General features: G+C 40.0%; 1 protein-coding gene across 1 annotated transcript in view; it reads right to left on the minus strand.

Moving 5' to 3' along the window:
* The window catches only part of SATB2 (SATB homeobox 2), a 199,877-nt gene that overhangs the window by 112,863 nt on the left and 64,030 nt on the right, over positions 1-22,984 (minus strand). Inside the window, exons 4-5 of the mRNA XM_068968633.1 lie at positions 5,150-5,276; positions 3,641-3,764 (exon numbers count right to left, since the gene is read on the minus strand). Coding sequence (XP_068824734.1) covers positions 3,641-3,764; positions 5,150-5,276 — 251 coding nt within the window. The remainder of the gene's footprint in view (positions 1-3,640; positions 3,765-5,149; positions 5,277-22,984) is intronic.

Genomic DNA, 22,984 nt, shown 5'->3' on the forward strand with positions numbered 1-22,984 from the left:
ATCAAGCAGAAGAGAGTAGGGCATGCTAGCCAAGAGAAATTACACAGCAAAAGCAAAGCAGCGCCACACCGAAGGACTCCAAGGTCACCAGCATTGTGCACAGGGGCCACCAAAGCCAGAGATTAACGTGGCACATCTCCCTTGAGGACTAGTCTCATGCAGACAGGGGAGGTTAGTCCTTGAACAGGTAAAGAGGTTTCTACGGAAATTTTAAAAAGATCAAAAACACAGGTGCATGGAGTAGAGGAACTGCTAAGGGTAGTAGTTAGATTGTTCCCACCCTTGGGAACATTTTGGTGGAGTCTGAGCAATGTTAAATGTTTCAGCTGCATACATTTGGAGCACTGAGCAGATGTAGGTAGAGGGAGGAAGGTGACGGATAGAAATTAGGCTAGTGTCTGTCATCTTCACAGTATACACAGGCTATTCAGTCTGTTCTCCCTATAGGCTGAGCAGGGGGAGCTGCTGGAGGCTTATAGACAAGGAAATGATACAATGTTAGTGTTGGAGAAGCAGGTGCCAGAAGAAAGATGATGACGCAGGATGACTGAAAAGGTTTCACAAGAGAGGTGATGAAAGTCTAAACAAGGCAATGGCACAAAGGAGGAAGATTTTAATATGGAGGTGGTAGAACCCTTAGTATCTACTCTGAGAGTGACAGAAAAGACACTTTTGAGGTTGGGCAACTCGGTGGGCAAGCGATGCGAAGAGAAAATGGGGGAGCAAAAGCACTTTTACAGCAAGGGTAAAGATGTTCTCTTTCAAAGCTCAAGACAACCCTGCAAATTACACGACACACGTGGACACAACCATGCCCAGTTTACAGACGAGCTTAACGAGGCTCTGAGAGTGGACAGGCTTGCCCCAGATCACAAAAGAACTGAGGTTCAAGAATTCCCTGGTAGTCCAATAGTTAGGACATGGTCCTTTCACTGCCCAAGGCCCAGGTTCAATCCCACAAGCCACACGGCTCAGCCAGGAAAAAGAGAGAGAGAAAAAGAGTAGAGCTCAGGGCTCTCAGCTCCTCATGTGGGTTCCTTCCATGCAGGCTGTCTCTCTAGTCACATCTTACAGCTATAACCAAACCAAATAATCACAACAGATCAACACTGACCAAATTCCTGCGGGCCTCAAAAACCCTGGATAAATTTCCGAATTGGTGATATTAAGTTAGGAGCTTGTCTACTTCCAGGCAAAGCCCAATTTGACTTTTAAGTAAATCCAAGAGAAAATTAACTGTGACTAACTGTAAAATTTAAGACAAACGACTGAATTGTTTTTCTAAATTGTTCTTCATCCAGTCCCTATATGTGATCAGAATAATTCAAAATATATATATTTTAGAATTTCGTAAGTAATCACATTGGAATAAATAAAAATGCTAGCAACAAGCTTTAATTCTATGTACATCCTCTGGAAGAGGAAATAGCAACCCACTCCAGTATTGTTGCCTGAAAAATCCCATAGACAGAGGAGCCTAGTGTGACTCCGAAAGGTCACAAAGAGTTAGATAAAACATACCAACAGGGAGGTATTGAAATGGCCTACGAAAGCTGTAAGCACAGAAGCAGGGACATGATTGATGGTCAAGAAACACTAGCGTCCCTTTCCATCTACCAATCACTCAGGTGCATGCTGTCTTGATTTTTTGGAATCAAAGATATTAATAGCAGGCTTTGTCTCAGAGGATCTATTCCAAAACACTCTCCAAGACACATATAAAAAATATTCAATTCACACCAACAATATCATGTCTCAATAATAACAGCTGGTACTATTTATGGAGTATCATTGTATGCCAGTGCTAGGCCAAGAATTTATGTGATTTATCTCATTACTCCTCATTATATGACTTAGAACTATTACTCTCCTGGTTTTACTTACAAAGAAATAGATAAGGTCACAGAGGCTTGTAAGCCAAGATGTGAAGCCAGATCTGACTGATTTTCAATGCAGATTCTTAACCACTAGGCTTCCTACTTCTCCCAAAGACTGTTACCCTAGAACATAGCTCAGGACATATCAAGTTTCCATGGTTCTTGTTATTGTCCCTTGGACTTGACAGACATGCAGTCAGCCTACTGTCTTAAATCAAGTGTAGCAACTCACACCAGAAAATGGATTTCCATTCATAGCTTTAAATAATGTCAACCTGAGTTCACTTCACAGCTGTTCTAAGCCACTACCTATAGCCACCAAAACATCTTATTAGAAAAAGTGGTGCCCTCACCCATAAACACAAACAATAACAGAAGCCCTTCCTCTGCATTCCTCCCTTTCATCCTCTCGATCTCTTACTTTTGTGACTTGTTATAGCTTATGATCCGGAGAAGGCAATGGCACCCCACTCCAGTACTCTTGCCTGGAAAATCACATGGACGGAGGAGCCTGGTAGGCTGCAGTCCATGGGTTCACGAAGAATCGGACACTTACTGAGCGACTTCACTTTCACTTTTCACTTTCATGCACTGGAGAAGGAAATGGCAACCCACTCCAGTGTTCTTGCCTGGAGAATCCCAGAGATGGGGGAGCCTGGTGGGCTGCCGTCTATGGGGTTTCACAGAGTCGACATGACTGAAGCAACTTAGCAGCAGCAGCAGCAGCAGCATAGCTTATGATCAGTTCATTAAAGAAAGAGTACCACTTTTTCTCACAGTGCATTTTTCTCACAGTGAGTTCACATGCTGAACTCACCACAAAATCTCTATAGAATATATATGATGCAAAGATCATCTCTCTCTGCTAGACCCAGAAAAGGCTCAAAAAACAAATATAAACAAATTAAGATGTATTTGGCATGGCTGACCCATTTCATTGACCAAGAAATGCAACTTGGAGCCTGAACTTCGGCAAGAGAGGTCTCAACTGGAGTTGCAATTAACCAGCTGAGTAAGGTTATGCAGGTAAAGGGCCTCTGAGCCTTGTTTTCTTGACCTATAAAATAGAAATATTGATACACACCTCCTATGACATGTATGAAAAGTTAAAGAATGAGTGTAAAATGTTTTAATGTGATTCCTCCTACATCAGAGCTCTAGTAAGTGATAAGTTCTCCTCTACAACAAAAAGCATCACAATCTCCATATTTTTGCCCACCTAAGATGTAGTGTCACCTTCTAAGGGATCTTCCCAACCCAGGGATCAAACCCAGGTCTCCTGCATTGCAGGCAGATTTTTTACTGTCTGAGCCACCAGGGAAGCCCAAGAATACTGGAACGGATAGCCCATCCCTTCTCCAGGGGAACTTCCTGACCCAGAAATCAAACTGGGGTCTCCTGCATTGCAGGCAGATTCTTTACCAGCTGAGCCACCAGGGACTCATTGCAAAAGTTCCTGATGCTGGGAAAGACTGAGGCAGAAGAAGAAGAGGGCATCAGAGGATGAGAAGGCTGGACATCAGAGGGCATCAGACGATGAGAAGGATGGATGCAATGAACATGAACTTGGACAAACTCTGGGAGATGGTGAGGGACAGGGAGGCCTGGCATGCTGTAGTCCATGGGATCACAAAGAGCTGGACACGACTGGGCAACTGAACAACACGATGTAGTGTGAATATAAAGACAACTGTCTGAGCGGGAGTGCCCCTCCTGCTAGACAGCACACCCATGGCTGCTTCATTTGTGCTGAAGACACTGACCTGGGAGAGAGGGCATTCTTTGGCTAATGTGCTCTGGTTCATCTCTTTAAGCAATTCCTTTAAGGCATTGCGGACCGTGGCATGGTTCCACTGCTCTGCAGGCAAGTCTTCCAACTTCGAACAACTGGAAAACAGAGGAAGAATGAATGACATGCAAACCCTAATAGTGCAGAGTACAGCAGTCACCCCCTGTTCCGTAAAGCATAGGGAGAAGCGGCAAAGAACAGGGTCGAACCTGGGCTCGAAATGAGGGAAAGGGAGTAAAACTGCTTCTCTAGGGCCTCAGCAGAGCCCATTGTGGCCTCTTTCAGTTGGCCATCACACTAGCCTGAGAAAAACAGTCATTTTGCAGATAAAGAAATGCCAATTTTTAAAAATATGATTTTTCCAACCTGCTGATAGAAATGGCATGGCAGTATGATTACAAACTTCTGCAATTTAAATTCAATTATTGGGCATTCCTAAGGTTAAACGTAACATAAGCTTCATCAGATTTGAAGGCCTACTTTCACTTTCACCCTTAACCCTCACAGAACAATCTAGAGATGTTACTTACCTAACCAAAAACTAACTAAAGATATTAAAGTATTCCTAGACAAGGACAGGAATGGTAGGTCCCTATTAAAGTGCAAATTCTCTGAAAGGGGGTAAACTCAAAACCTAAGAAGGCAACCCACTCCAGTACTCTTGCCTAGAAAATCCCATGGAAGGAGGAATCTGGTAGGCTATAGTCCATGGGGTCGCTGAGGGTCGGACAAGACTGAGCAACTTCACTTTCACTTTTCACTTTCATGCATTGGAGAAGGAAATGGCAACCCACTCCAGTGTTCTTGCCTGGAGAACCCCAGGGATGGGGAGCCAGGTGGGCTGCCATCTATGGGGTCGCACAGAGTCAGACACGACTGAAGTGACTTAGCAGCAACAGAGGAAAGGACAATATAAGGGATATAACTTGCAGGTACTTTACAACACAAGGTATGGCAGAGACCCTCTTGATTCTTTAGCGGTATACTTTGTCTTGAGTGCTGTATCTGGAAAAAAGGAACCATTCCCAGAACTTCTGCAAGCTACCAGAGAGGAAAGCAAAGTCCAGTGGCAGCGCCCTCTGGGTAAGTAGGCTACCCAGGCACCCAACTCACTCCTCAAACACAAGCCTGAAACAGCAGAGGTGTTGATTCTTCAAGTATTATGTACTAAGCATTTAACCAGAGGACTCATTAAATTAGGCGCTTTGGAAAGTGCCCCTTTACGGGCTGCAGATTTTTAATGATTTATCAAGCTCCCCCTAGGTTACCACTTCACTGCTTCTGAAAACAAAACATAAAACAGTTGGAATGTGGACTATAAAGATGAAGGGCCCCCTTCCCCTCCTCTTCTTTTTTTTTTTCTTTTCATTTCATCTGATGTCAAGAAATTAACAAAGACAGGATGAGCTGATCTCTGCAGCGAGTCTATGATCGACGGAGCAGCTCCGAGAGTAAGGAAGGGCAGATGTTCAGAGACACCCACCTTTGTAATTGGATTTTCAACGTCACGACGTGATAGACATCTTGCAGCATGTCGGCCACTGTCGCGTCGGGTGCATCTGTCACATAACTGAGGGGGAGAGGGTTCCACCTCCCCAGCTTGATTATTCCTGCACAGGGAAGAAAAACATAATAAACACATAGCTGCTATTTATTAAACCCTCTCGTTGTTTGTTCAATGTTAAGAAGGTCATCCAATAGCCAACATCCAAGGCCCACTCAGATATTTTACAACCCCGTGCAATAGCCTATTTCTCTCCGGCTGACAACTGAGTTAACTATACAGGAAGATGAGAATGAAAGGATGAGGTTTAATCACGGACAATCAGTTTTTTTTATGTTTTCCTGTTTCTTAAATTACTTAGAAAACCATACGGACACTTCCTTCCCCCAAAGTCTTATTTCACAGTCTAACTTAAGACTGATGCTAAATATACCGAACTGCTGATTTCATAGACAAAAAAAAAAAAAAAAAGCAAGTCTTAAGTAAATATAAGATTCAGTTTTGAATTGTACAAGAAAATTCCTGTGTGTGGGCTCAGCACACACACAGTCACATCCTGGTTGTGGTGCGAACCCCAGTGTGAATAGCATTTGGAGCTGAAGAAGCAATGAGAATTCACTTCTAAATTCACGTTTCACCAGGCGGAGGGCTTGTGTTCCATAGCACAATGACTGACCACAGATCAGAAATAGCAGAGATGCCTTCAACTTCCTTTTTTTCCCCCTTTGATAGTTCCTCAGCTTTTTTTACAGTGACAGTGGTACCTTTCCCCTGTGCTACATATGGTAAACACTCAAGACAATGGAGACAATAAAAATCCTGGTCAGACCTGGACAGATTCACAGGACAGCTTCAGCAAGGCATGGTGAAAATGCTAGGCTAGTCACAAGATGCACCTTATCTGGAGCACAGGGCACCCATACACTGATAACAAAATATAAGGAGAAACTCATTGCACAAGCAACACAGAGAAACAAGCATTTTATTTGTAGGCTACAAAAAAATCCAAAGGTCCCCTAGATGTCAAAAACTGCCACACTCCCACACAGCTATGCTACAGTGATAGACGAGGAACAGCATTTTTATTTTTATTTTTGGCAACACAGGTGAGTTCCAGTTACACTGTTCTTTCAAAAAATATATTTTATCATCAAAGAGAGATAACACCTGTATACCCAAGTAAACCTTTAAAAGCTTCATAAGATGCTGCTTTATAGCTATGGGGCAAAATTCCAATAATAGGAAATGAACTTTCTGGTCAGGGCACGTCCTGTCCAAGATGAAATCAATGAATGCGCAATGCTTGACATAATGCTTGAAAACAGGGAATAAACAGAACAAAAATATTAAAATGATGCACTGTTTCAGTATTAAGATTTAACAATCTGGTGCTGAATATGCTGCAGTATAAATAGTGCCTGGACTCAGATCCAATAAAGTAACACAGCTCTCATTCATAGTACCGTATGTCTCCAGTTCTGGCTCCTTAAGTCATATTTCACTTGCCAAGAAAAGCTGTTTTCTTGTGGGGATAGTTTTCCTAACATTCTCTCTCATGACAATGAAAAGTGCACAGCACACAGCAAGGAGTAGTCATGAAATGAACATCCAGCGCCCACTGGGCAGCCATCCGCAGAGGCCCGGTCTGCTCCCTTGCTTCCTCTACTGCTCCTGACTTCTGAAAGTACTAAAAAGAAACCGTGGGACCTAACATATTTCCTTTAAAAAAAAAACAAAACCACTCCACAGTTTTAAATTCCCTTTAAAAATCCATTATCGTGATAGCCCATAAGTTGAGTATAAACTGTGTGTGCATGCTAAGTCGCTTCAGTTGTGTCTGACTCTTTGCAACCCTAAGGACTGGAGCCCACCAGGTTCCTCTGTCCACGGGATTCTCCAGGCAAGAATACTGAAGTGGGTTGCTGAGCCCTCCTCTAGGGGATCTTCCTGAGCCAGGGATTGAACCCACATCCCTTGCATATTTCCTGCACTGGCTGGTGGGTTCTTTACCACTAACGCCACCTGGGAAGCCTGAGTATAACCTGACCATCTCCTAAAGATAGTATTTTATTATAAGAGATTAGAGGGAGAAAAAACAAAGCCAGCAACTCCTAAACAAGTAGAAGACAACTGTGTGGGTCATTTGGTTACTAAGAATACAAAGACAGCACGAAGCCATGGAATCCTGTAAACTTTAACGCACAACTCTAGAGGTGATTCATTCATGCTAGTGTGTGTCATCGTTCATTCCTCTTTATTGTTGTGGAATGTTCTGCTGCAAGTTTATACCACAATGCAGCCAGACACAACAGAATATCTCCTAATGCTTTCCTTTATATAAAATACAAGAACAAGCAAGACTCTTCTATGAGAAGAGAGGTCAGAATGTGCTGACCTCAAGAGAGCAGAGTCATGACTGGAAAGGAACATAAAAGGGATTTCTAGTTTCGGCTGGTGGTTGCATGGGTATAAAAATTGTCAAAATCCATGTAACCGAACACCTAATATGCCTGTATTTTATTGTGTTTAATTATACCTCAATTTTTTACAAAAAGAGAGGAGGAGGAATCTCTACCAGAAATGATAGACAATCACTCTATTGAAATTATTCATCTCCATTTAGATGAATTCTCTCCCTACCTTGATGAGCCGGAAGGAGACTTGTTTGGGCTGGAATTAGACACATACAGGTGTCTTCACCACTTAATGCCTTCACAGAGAGCAGCTGCTACAGGTTGGTTTCTACATCTTGGAAGAGAGCTGTTGACACACGCTATTTTCAGGCAATGGGAAGTGGTGTGTGCTTTTTCTTTTTCACACCATATTGACTAACCTGCACCTAGAAGTCATGCTCTTTGCTTAACTACCTGCCAGAGTTTGCAGATGCTAGAAGTGCTAGGACTGCCATGTCCAGAGGCTGCTCTCTTCCAGCCTGGCAGGGACTTGGAGTAACTCTTCTTAACAAGCCTTTCCTCCAAACAAGGTCTTGTCTAAAGTATTAACCTTCTTTGGAAATACCTTCCTGAGATACAGTTCTCCTTCCTTGGTATAAAACAAACAGAAATATTACTTGGGCTGGTATCAAGTGTTAATTGAGGAAATTGAATTGGTTTTCTTTTTCTTTAATTAACTTTTAATTGAAGGATAATTGCTTTATAGTACTGTGTTGGTTTCTACCAAACATCAATATCAATCAGCCATAGGTTTACCCATGTCCCCTCCCCACTTGAACATGCCTCCCACCTCCCTTGCCTGAGGAAATCAAATTGGGAAGCAGACACCATAATGACAAAGAACTCCAGCTTCCAAGCCAAACTGCTGCTGCTCATATTCTGGCTCCTCTACCAACTAACCGTGTAACCACAGCAAGTTCCATCATTTCCCCGTACCTCAATCCTCTAATCTGTAAAATGCAACAATAAAAATATTGACCTCTCATGATATTGTGAGCATGAATATAGAGCCCTTAGTACAGAGCTTTGTTGTATGTGTCAGCTGCTCAGTTATGTCCAACTCATTTTGACCCCTTGGACTGCAGTCCGCCAGGCTCCTCTGTCCATGGAATTCTCCAGGCACAAATACTGGAGTGGGTTGCCATTCCCTTCTCCAGGCAATCTTCCTGACCCACGGATCAAACCCATGTCTCTTGCACTGGCAGGTGGATTCTTTACCATCTGAACCACCAGAGAAGCCCCAGTACAGAGCCTGGATATCATTAATTCCAACAATTTACAGTAATTATCTTGACACATTTATGCTTCCTAGGGTTTCCCAGGTGGAGCTAGTGGTCAAGAATCGGCCTGCAATGCAGTAGATGTAAGAGACACGGCTTCAATCTCTGGGTCGGGAAGATCCCCTGGAGGAGGTGGTGGCAACCCACTACAGTATTCTTGCCATGGACAAGAATCCCACAGATAGAGGAGTCTGGCGGGCTACAGTCCATAGCGTCGCACAGTCAGAGACAACTGAAGTGTCTTCTCATGCATGTAATGCTCCCTAAAAGGCAAATATAATTAATTTCAAAAATATTTACTCAAGGATGACTTCAATATCATTTAATCTTTAATTCAGTCAAGTGCCTACAAAAGGCCCTCATTATTTTAAATCACAAAGGAAGAGCATACATCAATTATGTCCCTCCTTTTATCCCTGTTCTTGCCCCTCCCCCCTGCTTATTCATTTCTTACAGCCTTGCCCTGCAGTGTCGCCTTCCTTTTACCTACAAGTTCAGATCTCTCCTACTTTAAAACTAACAAAAACAGTACAAAAACCCTTTACCTCTCAGTGTCTCATTTTTTTGTACCATCAAATGTACTGAAAGTGAACCTCTTCAATTTCTCCATCAGAACTTCACCCCAGATATCTATTTTCAGCTCCTTTCATGAGGAAAGGGAGGTTAAGCAGGGCTGGGTTACCTTGAGTAACATCACTAGGAAATCAGAGATTCACTTCAAATACCCTGTTCATCTTGGTAGCCTACAAGCCACATGGGTTCAAGTGTGAAGCACATCAGAAGAAAAGACTGGAAAGAGCTTGGTTCCAACTCTGGAAGGCCTGGATGCCCAACTCAGCAGCACACTGCATGGGTCAGAGGTCATAAGCAAGGCCTGGGGTCAGAGGTGAGTCCATGCCCAGTCCCCTCTTCTTGTCAGCTGTGAGCCTCTGGGCAAGTTGTTTAGTTAGTCTCTTCAAGACTCAGTTTCCACTGTTTGTAAGATGGGGATAGTAATAATGCCTGCTCTTTAGGGTTGCCACCAGGCTTAAACTGAGAATGAGAATGTGGCCGTCGGATGGCACAGATTAAGTGCCTAGTAAACACGAGAAGAGGACAGATCTTTGAAAGCTCTTGGTTACAGATGTAACACCATCAAAGCAAAACTTGAGGACAATGAAGCTATACTGGATAGATGGAGATGTATAATCGACTCACTTTGCTGTACACCTGAAACTAACACCAGGTAAATCAACTATACTCCAATAATTTTTTTTAAAAAACCTGGGAATAGAATTCAGATAGACTAAAAGAAGGAAGTATTCTGTGTGTGGGGGGGGCGGGGGTGGGGGGAAGAGCTGAAATAATCCAGATAGGTGTATCTAATTATACCATAACAGCCTCTTCCTGACTCCCTCTAAGGAGAGATACAGACCCCCAAGAAATGCCTCAGTACAGGGAAGAAGGACAAAGAAAGAAGAAAGGGTATGTACCCACAGGGGATATCGGACTCACAGCGTTGGAGAAACCTCAATATAAACAGTGTAAGTACACAAAATTCTTTCTAATGCTTATATGCCATGAGTAGGTTTTAAAGCCTCAGTCCAAAAAATGAGGAAAACTAATGATGATTAGATAGTACTAGACACATCCAGGTGGCGCTAGTGGTAAAGAATCTGCCTGCCAATGCAAGTTCGATTGCTGGGTCAGGAAGATCCCCTAGGGTAAGAAATAGCACTCCATTCCAGTATTCTTGCCTGGAAAATTCCATGGGCAGGGGAGCCTGGCAGGCTACAGTCTGTGGGACTACAAAGAGCTGGACACAACTGAGTGACTGAGCACACACACACACACAGCCAGCCAGGCACACAGTACATGCTCAATAAATGGCAATTCCCAATTCTTTTCTGAATATGTATCACACTCTCACTTTGTCTGGAGTACTCATCCCATGCCTTCACTTCTGGAAATTGTATGCATTCTTCAAATTATGTACCAAGAATAATTCCAACTCTGGTCAATCCAGCCTGAAGCAATTCCTTTCTCTATATATCTGCACAGTAAATACTCTTGGTTGGTTTGTGTATCCTAGAAGGAGCTTATTTTATCACAATATCCCTTTATATTACTTTACAGTATACAAAGTGTTTTTGTTTTTTTTTTTTTTCCCAAACCATTAGAGTTCATGCTCAGAGGACAGCACAGAGTCAGTATGACACCTGAAAATGAGGTGAAGATAAGAAAAGAGTGAGTTTTCTAGGACATCAGTGGATGACGGCCAGGACTAGGCTCTAGGCTTCATCTGACAAGTTTTCTACCTACAAGACTAATTCCCTTCCCACTCAGCTCTGCCCGTGTGTGCTGTGCCCCACCACACAGTTACACATGGGGCAAGGTCTTGACATTTAATGTTAAAAAAGGAACATATGAGATCAATAAGGAAACAGGTGTAAGGGCCTAAAAAGCCAGCTTCTCTGAGAAAAAATCATCTCCCTCAACAGTGCCATTTCAGACATAACCACTGTTTCCCACATCATCTTTCCTATTTCCAAAGAATTTATCATCTGCACACATTTACAAAATGCCTGGTACTGAGGGCTATTACAGATGCAGTTTCAAGGTCTCTGAGTTGCAAATTATGGGCCTTTATTTGGGGGCTGAAATTCATACAGATGTTAACACAATTGAATTGAGCATAATATAAATAAAATTGTTTATATCTAGACAAATCTTTCACTAAAATGCAGAGGACCAATCCATTCTTCATGGGATGCCTTTAGACCAAATAACAAAATACAATTGCAGGTAAATTTCACATTAGTGACATAAAATTAGGTTGTGAATGGAAGCGATTTTTGTCTAAAATTAAAAAGATGCCATAATGGAAACCAGTGTTTTACTCTCTCAATGCAGTTTCTGCCAAACAGTGAACATATCACAAAAGAAATATCAATACTTGCTTGTGTTCATTTGTATTTGTTATTTTTATCAGTTTATAACCTGTCTTAAAGACACCAAATACTCTTCTCAGTAAATGCATAATTCATATCACTAGTATTATTTAACTATGTGAAAACAAGCATGATGATAATACACATTAGAGTTAATCAATATTTGACTCAAGTTTTTAGAAAGTTGATCACTTCTGAGGATAATACAATATAATCAATAAAACATCAAAAGGGTTTATGTTAAGCACTAGTTATTCGTTCATTTAACAAATTTTTCTTTTGTGTCTCCAGCATAAGTCACTAAGAGGAAAACATAACCCAATACACATTATCCCTGTAATTATGGAGCTCACAGTTGAGTAGAGTAGCTTATTATTGCTAAACACATACCTAAGTGAAACCATTCTTAAAATAAACCAAAATGACAGTTTTACCCCCTGTACCTCAAATATAAGAAATGTTTATTTCATGAACACCTGCAGCAGATCACCTATAAGAGAATAATTCTCACAGTTTGCAGTGGCACAGAGATAGATGCTGATAAAACAGATATATATTGGGTGTATTGAAGAATAAAGCCTACAAATCAATCGGTAGGACAGATACAGAAACCCAGCAAGATATCAGCTGCATTCTTATAGAACAGCTTGATGAATAATTTTCTTTTATTCCAGGTACATTTTACCATTAATTTTCAAACAAAATGAAAATTCAGCCTGGGAAAAAAATGAAACATTAGCTTTCATATCTAAAGGCTAAGGTTTACATATTTCATAACTCGCTGAAAAGATTTCAGCAAAAGAGTATCAATACAAAACCCCAGCCTCAGAGTAACTAAGCCCTGGGGCTTCTGGTTGGCAGTATTATTTCCACAATACACCAAATGCTGATGAAGCCCCTTTTAAAAATAGGAGAACTCATGACATTGACTGCATCTGTTTATCCCCCTCAGAGTGGTTGTGTCCCTGTGCTATAGCATCTAATTTTCCATTGTTCAGCCAAGCTTTGTTAAAGAAATTAAAAACTGTCTATCCTATATAATAAGAACATAGAATTATTTATCCATAAATCAGTTCACAGGAAATCACTACCCAGCAGTATACAGTAACTCAGCCTGTGTTTCTAACCTGCGGCCTGACTGCGGTATATCATCAAACTCTAGCAGCATAAAGGCATAAATTGTAGCTATTATTGTTAAACCTGTGGTAAGAATGACTTTTCAATGAGGAAAGAGAAAAAAAGGCAAAACAAAAACGGTTTTTGAAATGTACACATTTTTCTTTTGAATACATAGCTTAGCAGTACCCCAGTACAACTTAGTGAAACTCTCCTACACTTTCAGCTTTGATTTTAAACACTATCCATATTTCAGATGTCTTGCATTGAGGTAAAAGTAAATGGTAAATGAAATAGCATTCTTTCAGCATTTCTTACATTTTTCAAGTACCATTACAACTTACAAAAATTAATGAAACCTCAGAACATACTTGTCCGGGAACCTACAATACACTTAATCCTGAATTTATAACAATACAAAAGAAAATATAGGACAAAAACAGATATTTTGGCAATTGAGAATAAATACTGAGGCTGCACTGGTTAAATGAATTTATCTAAAAATACATACACACACAAACATACTCACAGAGAAAGCTCTGCCTGTAACAATTCAAATATCATTGGCAAAAACAAACAAGGTAGGTTTTTACTCTTTAGAACATTCACTTTAATCTTAAATCCTATCTGTATAAAGAGAAATAATCATCAGGAATATTATTAGTATTGAAAACCTGAAATATGAATTTTTAGAGCACTTTCTGAACAAACGACAGTGATACAGAGCTGTCTGACAATCTTTTCTTGAGCTGACTACCCCATTACATTATAAAAATGTTCTACTTTAAAAAATACATACAGTACCATTTCGTGCCTTGTAATTCTATACATGGTTTTTACATTTTGCAGCATAAAGATTTTGTCTCATGTAATAGATGCTGCTTCACATTTGGGAAACGTTATGCTATAACCCTGACTTTTATTAGATTATTTAATATAAGCACTAAGTAACTAGACTAAATTAATAAAGACCCTATGAAAAAAAAAAACAGACAGAGAGAACAAAATTATTCCGCAAATTAAATAAAACTTTCTGAAGTTGGTATTTCAGAAACCTTTATTTAATTTTCAAAATTCTGACTCTTCTGAAAAACAGCCAAAATATTGGTCAGGATATGAAAAAAATATGGTTGGTGTTTAGTTATTTATTTCATAAGAATGCCATTTAAAACTATTACATGGGGAATAAGACAGATGAGAAAGAAAAGCGTTATGAGAAATTATTTGGGATCGGTTCTGAGCTTCTGCCACTGAATAAAATTATTTCATCTGGTATATATTTTCTTATTATTGTTCTCAGTTTAATCATTATCTGAAAGAGTTCAGAATCAAATGATTAATTTTGGCAGGTAACACAAACTTCTCCTCCTTTCTATTCAGAAATATATTTGCATAAAGAGATTTTTTCCCTAGTGTTTGTCCTCCTAAAGGATCTTCAATAATCAAAGACAGGGGAAAATGTATATATTCTTTTAAACATGTTTGGCTATATTCTAGCAGATGCTATTCATAAATTATGTTTAGCCGGTGTTTCTGCATTCTCTGGGGTAAGCAGTCTATCCACTGAAGATCAAAGAATACCATTTGAACATATTCCCCGTCTTAATTTATTACATGTATTCTTTTCTGATAGAAGCTCAAATGTTGCAACAAGTTTTACTGAGGACCTAGTTTTCCAGGTACCATGTCACTGAGCTCAACACCCTTGTAAATTCTATAGACTGTATGCTCCCAATTATATATTCCAGAATTGTCCTTCAGGCATATTCTGTTTCCTATAATTTAAGGTTACATAATATCTGATTTTAAGGGCAATATTATGAGGGCATGTTGATTATCAAAGAAAATGTTGCCACATAATAGGGAGGTAAAAGTATACTCATTTATGTTCTACATTTATTCATGTTCCAACTAACCTGATTTCACAGTAATTTGTTAAGAAACTACAAGACATGGAAGCAAATATTGCTATAACGATTACAAAATGGCAACTAGTTTGGAGGTTTTTTCCTTGGTTTAAATTCCTGGGGGGTTCTTTAAGAACATTTTAATAATTTTTACTTTCAGTACATCTTCACATATATTCTACTGTTAAATCTAAAAATGTACATGGCTTTCTGGTTTCAGATATTTTATATTCAAAGAAGTTCTGATGGTACTTTGATTTCCATCTTTTAGAAATGTCATACATAAAAGTGGCACACCGAACTTTTAAATACGGCACTCCCACTCGAATGGCTATAACAAAGAAGCGAAAGACCTAGTACATACGAGGTGTGTTCTCAGTAGGTAACAGTTTCTTGAATTGAATAGAAGGTAGATCTATAGTCACAACATACTTGATGAATCATGAAAATGGTTTATTTGAGCCCCGTAAAATATTCATCCACATCAGAAAAACGCCATAGGAATCAACAGGCAACTGAACCATGATAGAGATTTAGCATTGGCTTCCCTGGTGGCTCAGAGGTTAAAGCGTCTGCCCACAATGCGGGAGACCTGGGTTCGATCCCCCTGGAGAAGGAAATGGCAATCCACTCCAGTATTCTTGCCTGGAGAATTCCATGGATGGAGAAGTCCATGGGGTCGCAAAGCGTCGGACACGACTGAGCAACTTCACCTCCTCCTGACAGGAAGTCTGGTTATCCCATGGTAGCTGGGCTAAACAGTTACAGATGATCTGAAGAGTAGGGGAAGACCAGAAATGGATTTTTTTTTCATCCCCATTCCCAGAAATTTGTAGTTTAGCAAAGATTGTGCTATTGAGAGTGGTCATATTAAGCAAATAGCTAGAGCATTCAAGATCAAGTTCATCCTGAGAGCAGCTGTAGGCCTACCCGGGCTTGCAGAACAGAAGCTCCAGGGTAGATCTTTGTAAGTGCTGGGAATAAGGCATGTTTGGGAAGCACAGCCCAGGTATCTGGTAAAAATAAGAAGCTAGAGCACGGAAGAGATCAAGCTACTGATCCTCCTCAGAAGAAGGGGAGGAGACCAAGAGATTCGCAGATTCCTTTTTTCCAACTCACTAGTACTGTTGCCTGGAGTATCCCATGGAGGGAGGAGCCTCGTAGTCCATGGGGTCGCAAAGAGTCGGACAAGACTGAGCGACTTCACTTCACTTCACTTCAGCAAATGTTAAAGACGATAAGCAAAGAGAAAGAAGAAAGTGCTGGAGTGTGAGAAGGAAAATAGGGTTAGGAGTGCATTGTAATGAAGTTACAGTTCTCCTTAAGTTTGCAGGATTTGGCATGGGCTGCTGCTGCTAAGTCACTTCAGTCATGTCTGACTCTGTGCAACCCCATAGACAGCAGCCCACCAGGCTCCCCCATCCCTGGGATGAGGAGGTAATATTAACAACAGAAGAAAACAGTTTCCTGTATAGGCATAAACTCCAAAAACTTTTTACCTTACTTTGATTATTTGCTGCCAGAAGGCAAGGGCAGTGCCAGTTTAACTGTTTCATACAACCCCAACTACAGCCCTGTAAGCATGAGGATGCCTAAAATACAGTGTGTGCATGACAAACAAGAAAGCCACTTTATCTGAGAGAGGGCAGACTGGGAATTAGGATATCCAGGTCTGGTCCTGGAGCTGCCATTTGTTGGCTGGAGCTCTGCACCTATAAGCAACTCACTTAACCTCTCTGGATACCTCTTTTTTCTTCTATAAAATGGGGATTTAAAAGCAAAACCAGAATAAAATCACCACCAATAAAAAATCCCCTGCCTGACTCACAAAATGGTAATTACTATAACATGAGCTAAATGGCACTGAAAATTATAAAGTGCTGTATAAACATATGCTGGCATTCATGAATTGTGAGTTACCATAAAAGAGGTAAGCATTACATTTTTTTAGAATGCTTTTACTTAAGTAAAAACGTGAATCTCCTAAAATGTCACTGGCCAATATGGCAAGTCACCTGATATAGTCAAAAGCGCCTGGGCTTGGAAACTGTCCTTAGTGACTGAGGCAAGTCACTTAATTTCCTTGAGCCTCCATCTTACCATCTTTAAAAAAAAAAAAAAAAAAAGATTACTTATTTATTCATTTGGCTGCTCAGAGCCTTATCTGTGGCATGTGGGATCCTTGATCTTTGTTGTGGCCGAAATCTGAGAGATATCAGGAACTGTATCTCACCCGCACCCTCTGCTGCAAAGCATCCCAGAGGCCCTCTGGACCTGTAAATACGTATCGTCTCTATTCCTCACTGGACTGCAAGCTCCTCAATAGCACAGTTCCTGGCAGATGGCAGAGGCACAAAGATATGAGAGGGAAGGAAGTGAGAAGGAAGAGCAAGGAAGGAGGAGGGAAGGAAGGAAAATGGATGGGGAAGGAGGGGAGGAAAAAGGAAGAAAGCTAAATGGGGTGGGAGAAGGGAATACGGAACCGGGTTGGGGGGAAGAAGAAAAGATGGAAAAGGAGAAGGAAGGAAAAAGGGAGGAAGGAGGCAAAGGGGGAGACAGGGGAATTAAGTAATTTCCTCTCCTTAAAGATGCATTTGTACATGAACTAATGGAGAAGGGAAGGAGGGGAAGGGAGGAAGGAGATGAAAGGAGGAGAGAAGGGAATGGAAGGAGGGAGGGGGGAAGAAGGGAGGGAAAGGGTAAAAGGAAGGGGGCCTGCCACTCTGCCATGCCATGGGCAGAACTAGCTCACCTGTTAGGTCTGATTGATGTTTTCTACCCGGACCCCATCCCCTGGCTCTCTGTTAACCCCCAACACATAGAAAAATGAGCCCCCACATTCTTAGCACCCTAGACAGCCAGGAAGACAAGATATTCTAGACAGCTGCTGAAGCCACAGAGAAAGGCCTGAGGGGTTGAAACCCTCAAACCAAATCTTCTCAAGGAATCCATCTACTCCCAGAGACTTACTCATGGTCTCCCCCTTGCAGTTCTGACACCCTAAATCAAAATACTGCCCAAATACTTTGGAGGCCTAATAATGGTGGCTTTGATTACTGTCATTTTTAAAACACAGCAAGCCTTCAAAACTGTGAAAATAAACTCAACATTGAATTGGTGGATTGATTTTTCTTTCATTAAAATTCTACTTTTCTTTTTAAAAAAATGGCAAGCACCCAGCTTTTTGTTTCTCAGGGAGGGCTCATTTTTAAACTTTCAAAGTATAGTAAACAACTTCTAAATTCAGGATAATTGAAGGTCTGCCAGTTGGTGAGCAAAACAATGGCTTTCATATCAACCAAAAAAGGGAACATGGCTCAATCAGGATTTTTTTAACTGATTATCATTCTGCCAACTGCACTTCTTACTAAAATAACAAAAGCTGCTGCCTACAGACTCCTAACGGACTACTACCTGAAGAAATATACTTGTTTTCATAATTTCCTTTACATTAAAATTATTAGCTAAGAGTGGCTTCCCCCAAGGATTCTTTTATGTGAATGAAAGACAATAACACAATTATTAGAAAAGTAAGATATGCGCAGATCAATTTTGCATCTCCATAGGACAAACAGAAGAAATATAATGCTGATATGCCTCCACAAATAAGTGATTTCCTCTCCTTAAAGATGTTTTTGTACATGAACTAAGCCCCTAGCATAAGTAAATAAATCTAATTCAGGAAGTATTATTCTGAAAATTAAGAGAAAGGTGCTGAAGTTTCTAAATTATCTAATTATAAATACTATGAAATTTCCTAGGAATCACTGATATACAAGACCCACAAAACGTAAATAGTTTTATTTTTATTCAGGGCATTTAAAAATAAAAGCTGGTAAGGAAGACAAGGAGAAGACAGGAATTATATGAGAGTTAGTACTGTAAATTTCTGTTGTGTTCCATTAGAAACAAGGGACTAGGATACCAAGTGGATTTTTAATTCAATCATTCTCGAAATAGCTTGAGTGGTGTTTCATTTTAATTCTAATATCAGGTCACCATCAACTTCCCATCTCTAAAAGGAAGAAAAGTCACAAATCTTAAAAACATAGTCAGGTCAGTAAGCCAAATGTGGAAAAAAAAAAAAAAAAGATCAGCTTATTTCAGTTTTTATTTTATTTTGTTGTTTTAACACGTATATTCTACAATATATGGGAGGAACATAAAAAATATTCACTACAAGACTGATTTTCCTCATGTCTAATCTTGGCTATGCTTTTTTCAGTAGTCATGTACGGATGTAAGAGTTGGACTATAAAGAAAGCTGAGTGCCTAAGAATTGATACTTTTGAATTGTGGTGTTAGAGAAGACTCTTGAGAGTCTCTTGGACTGCAAGGAGATCCAACCAGTCCATCCTAAAGGATATCAGTCCTGGGTGTTCACTGGAAGGACTGATGTTAAAGCTGAAACTCTAATACTTTGGCCACCTGATGCAAAGAGCGGACTCATCTGAAAAGACCCTGATGCTGGGAAAGATTGAGGGCAGGAGGAGAAGGGGACGACAGAGGATGAGATGGTTGGATGGCATCACTGACTCAATGGACATGAGTTTGGGTGAGCCCCAGGAGTTGGTGATGGACAGGGAGGCCTGGCATGCTGCAGTTCGCAGGGTCGCAAAAGTCGGACACAACTGAGCGACTGAACTGAACTGAATCTTTTACACTGATGAACAGCAGGTATCTTCATAGGCCCAAATTTTTCTTTTATGCTCATTTTAACTTGATGAGCAGTATATTATCAGGACTTTCTTGACAGTCCAGTAGTTAAGACTCTTTGTTCCCAATGCAGGGGGCATGGATCTGATCCCTAGTCAGGAAACTAAGATCCGCTCCTCCCATCCAAAAAAAGGAAACAACAGTGTATTGTCATATTCACTTTATAATGATTCACCAATAAACTGGACATTTATTTCATGTTTATCATGATATTGCTAGGCTGCTATACTAGAAGAAGGTAGTTAACCAAGTTATCCAATATCACATTAAAATTAATTTGCATCAGCAACAAGAATAACTTTATGTTCTGATAAAACACTTATCTAGGATATCATTCATAGTTCATTAAATTTACTTAAGTTAAAACACCCCTGGACATTTATCAATTTGTGGTTTTTACACACTTGGAAACATTTCAGAACTAGCTGCAATCAATCAGTGATTATATATCTCATTCATCTGAATGCCTCACCTGATGACTGGCACTCAGTACAGCCTCAAAAAAAAAAAAAAAAAGCTTGCACAATATTACTACATTACTGAAATATCATTATATCTAAGAACTATGAGTCCAAAAATGACTGCAAATTTCTTCCCCAATCACATCTATGTGACTATTAATTTTAGCATTCAAAGAAGTTAGAAATAAGAACTTTGTAATTCTTGTTCCTGCTACTGAGCTACTTTACGGTAATTACTTAATTACTCAAAATACTGGGTTCAGTGGTACACGTAATGATGCTTACAAGAAACCAGCATGAGACCTTAAAAACAAAATTTTTATTCATCCATGCATGGGTGCATGCTAAGCTGCTTCAGTTGTGTCTTTTTGTGATTCTATGGACTGTAGCCTGCCAGGTTCCTCTGTCCATGGGCTTCTCCAGGCAATAATACTGGAGTGGATCACCAGGCCCTGCTTCAGAGGATCTTCCTGACTCAGGGATTGAACCTGAATCTCCTAAGGCTCCTGCACTGCAGGTGGATTCTTTACCTTTGAGCCCCTGGGAAAGCCCTTATTCATCCATAAACCATCCCATGTGAAGCAAACCCATGTGAAGAACTTATTACGGTGTTTGGAACACAGCCATTTATCTCTCTGGTCTATTCGTGACAATGTAGACTATGTCAACCATTTAGTACGTTTCTTGCTCCTTCACTGGCAAAAAATGATTTAAGTTATAAAATAACCTCAAAGGAAATATTGCTCACATTAAATATCCCACAATTTTCAATATGGGCTTAGTTTAGACAACCGACAAAGTTGACTCTATTTTTTAAAACTTGTCATGCACCCAAATCTGGAGATAGGACTCCAGTTTTTTTCTTCCTGAACTTCCAACCCCTATTTGGTCTTGCAAACCTTTTATCCTTTTCCCACAAAAATGCAATCATCAGTATCAAAATATTTTCTTAAAATCTACTCTAATAGAGCCATGAGAGATGTGTGATATTTCTATATTTGCTGTCTCTATTATCTTTTGGGAAGATAATTAATCTTTTACCCTGAGGCACTGAAAATAACTGTTGCAATAATCCCAAAACTCAATTGCCCAGAGTGAGTATCCTTAAACAAACATCCATTCTAGAGAATTTAAGGTATTTGCTTTTGCAAATATAAGGCCTACAGATGTGTTTTACCAAATAATAATTTTTAAAAGGACAATAATATTTCACATTGGGAATGCAGAGGAAAATGACTTTTCAAAGTCATGACAGCACAAAGGAAAGTTAGGGTCCCATTGGTCTCCGGAAACTCCAAAGTTCCTGGGGAGAAGAAATCCAGTGAAAATGAAGGAAATCATAAATGCCCAGGCCAGTCTGCTTCATCTAGAAACTGGCCAAGTATAACCTGACCGTGGTTATGTGTGAAAATATCAACTCCGCTGCTAACTTATTCCCAGCAAATTCATTTCTGTTTCAATAGAGAAGAAGATCTGGGTTCACACTAATCAGACCCAACTAGAAGGCCATATTAACAATTTGGCAGGTGCCTGAGGGCCATACCTAATCTGCATAAAATGGAGCAGATTGCAACCGCCCTCATCTTTTTTATTTTTAAACTGGTTTTTGAAGCTGAGCATACATAAAATCTCAGAGGGAGAGACAAGGAAATGGTAGTGCATACATTTTCCTTCATGCCTTTATTTTCATTCTTTTTGTATAAACCATCTTCCTGAATGACTATTTACTAAACCAAAGATAACAAAATAAAAGGTGCTAGGAAAAGGAGTGGGCAGGAATCACAAATGCTTAAAAAAAATAAGTCATATCTTGTAATAGATCTTCACATCTTACAGTGTAATTTTAAATCACTTTGAATTTGAACTTAGTGTTTTTATGTTTTGTAAAGATGTGCTAAGTTGAAATATACCCTGAATGTGGCAAACAAGCTGCAGCTAGCAGACATTCCAAGTCTAATAATTATTTGTAAACCTATGATCTAACAGAGAAAAACACTTTATTAAGTATCACCATTATCATCTCAACACTAGTTTCTGCTGCTCATAGAATAATTTAAAGTAACAGTGTTCCTTATATGCTAAGAATTTATAATCTAAGTCATTCAGTTCAAGACTGAGTGACTCTGAAAAATAACTCAGCAATAATGAGTGGTAATGTAAGCCACACAAAGTCTAGAAAAGAAGAAACTCATAAAGGTAAGTGTATGAGATAATTTTTTAATGGAGTTCATGTAGACATGGGAGTCCCAAGAGAAACCCATCATGGAAAAATTCGGTTTCTGTTTTAGAAAGACATGGAAAAAGTTGCTTAGCAGAGTACTGAGGAGCCCAAGGATGTTACAAGAAAAGTAGCTCCACTGCAAAGAATTTACAACTTAAGTATACTCCATACCTCAACAAGACGGTGGAACGATGGGCAAGAAGTAAAGAAGGACTGGTAGTTTTGAGGGAGAAGATAAGAGGATCCTGAAGTTGCTTCACAGGGCAATAAGACACTGGACAACATCAAGAAATGATAGAGAAATACCAATCTATCAATATCAACAAAAAGCAGGCACAAGCTTCCCTCGAGCTACAAAATCTAGGTCATAAGAGGATGCTGCATAATCCAGGGTCATACAGAACTAAACAAGACTGCTGCAGTCTAAAGGGAAAAAAAAAAGAATGGATGCTGGCAAACTTGGAAGGAATGATAGGCTCGGAAGACAGGCAAACTACAGAAAGACAGGTGTGGTATCAAGTTAGAAGTCCTGGATTAGAATCAGAAGACCAAGTCATTTATCTCTCTGTGCCTCTCTATCTCCTTGCCTATAAATAAGACCATAATGGCCTTCATCTCAAAGGTTGAAAGCATTAAATGAAGTAACATGAGTTCAGGTTCCCTGTAAATTCTAAACTGCTAACCAAATATAAGCTGCCAATTGTTACTGAAGTTACAAAGAGTAAGCAGG

The sequence above is a fragment of the Capricornis sumatraensis genome, chromosome 3, assembly GCF_032405125.1.
Source record: "Capricornis sumatraensis isolate serow.1 chromosome 3, serow.2, whole genome shotgun sequence".
In the NCBI taxonomy this organism is placed as follows: domain Eukaryota; kingdom Metazoa; phylum Chordata; class Mammalia; order Artiodactyla; family Bovidae; genus Capricornis; species Capricornis sumatraensis.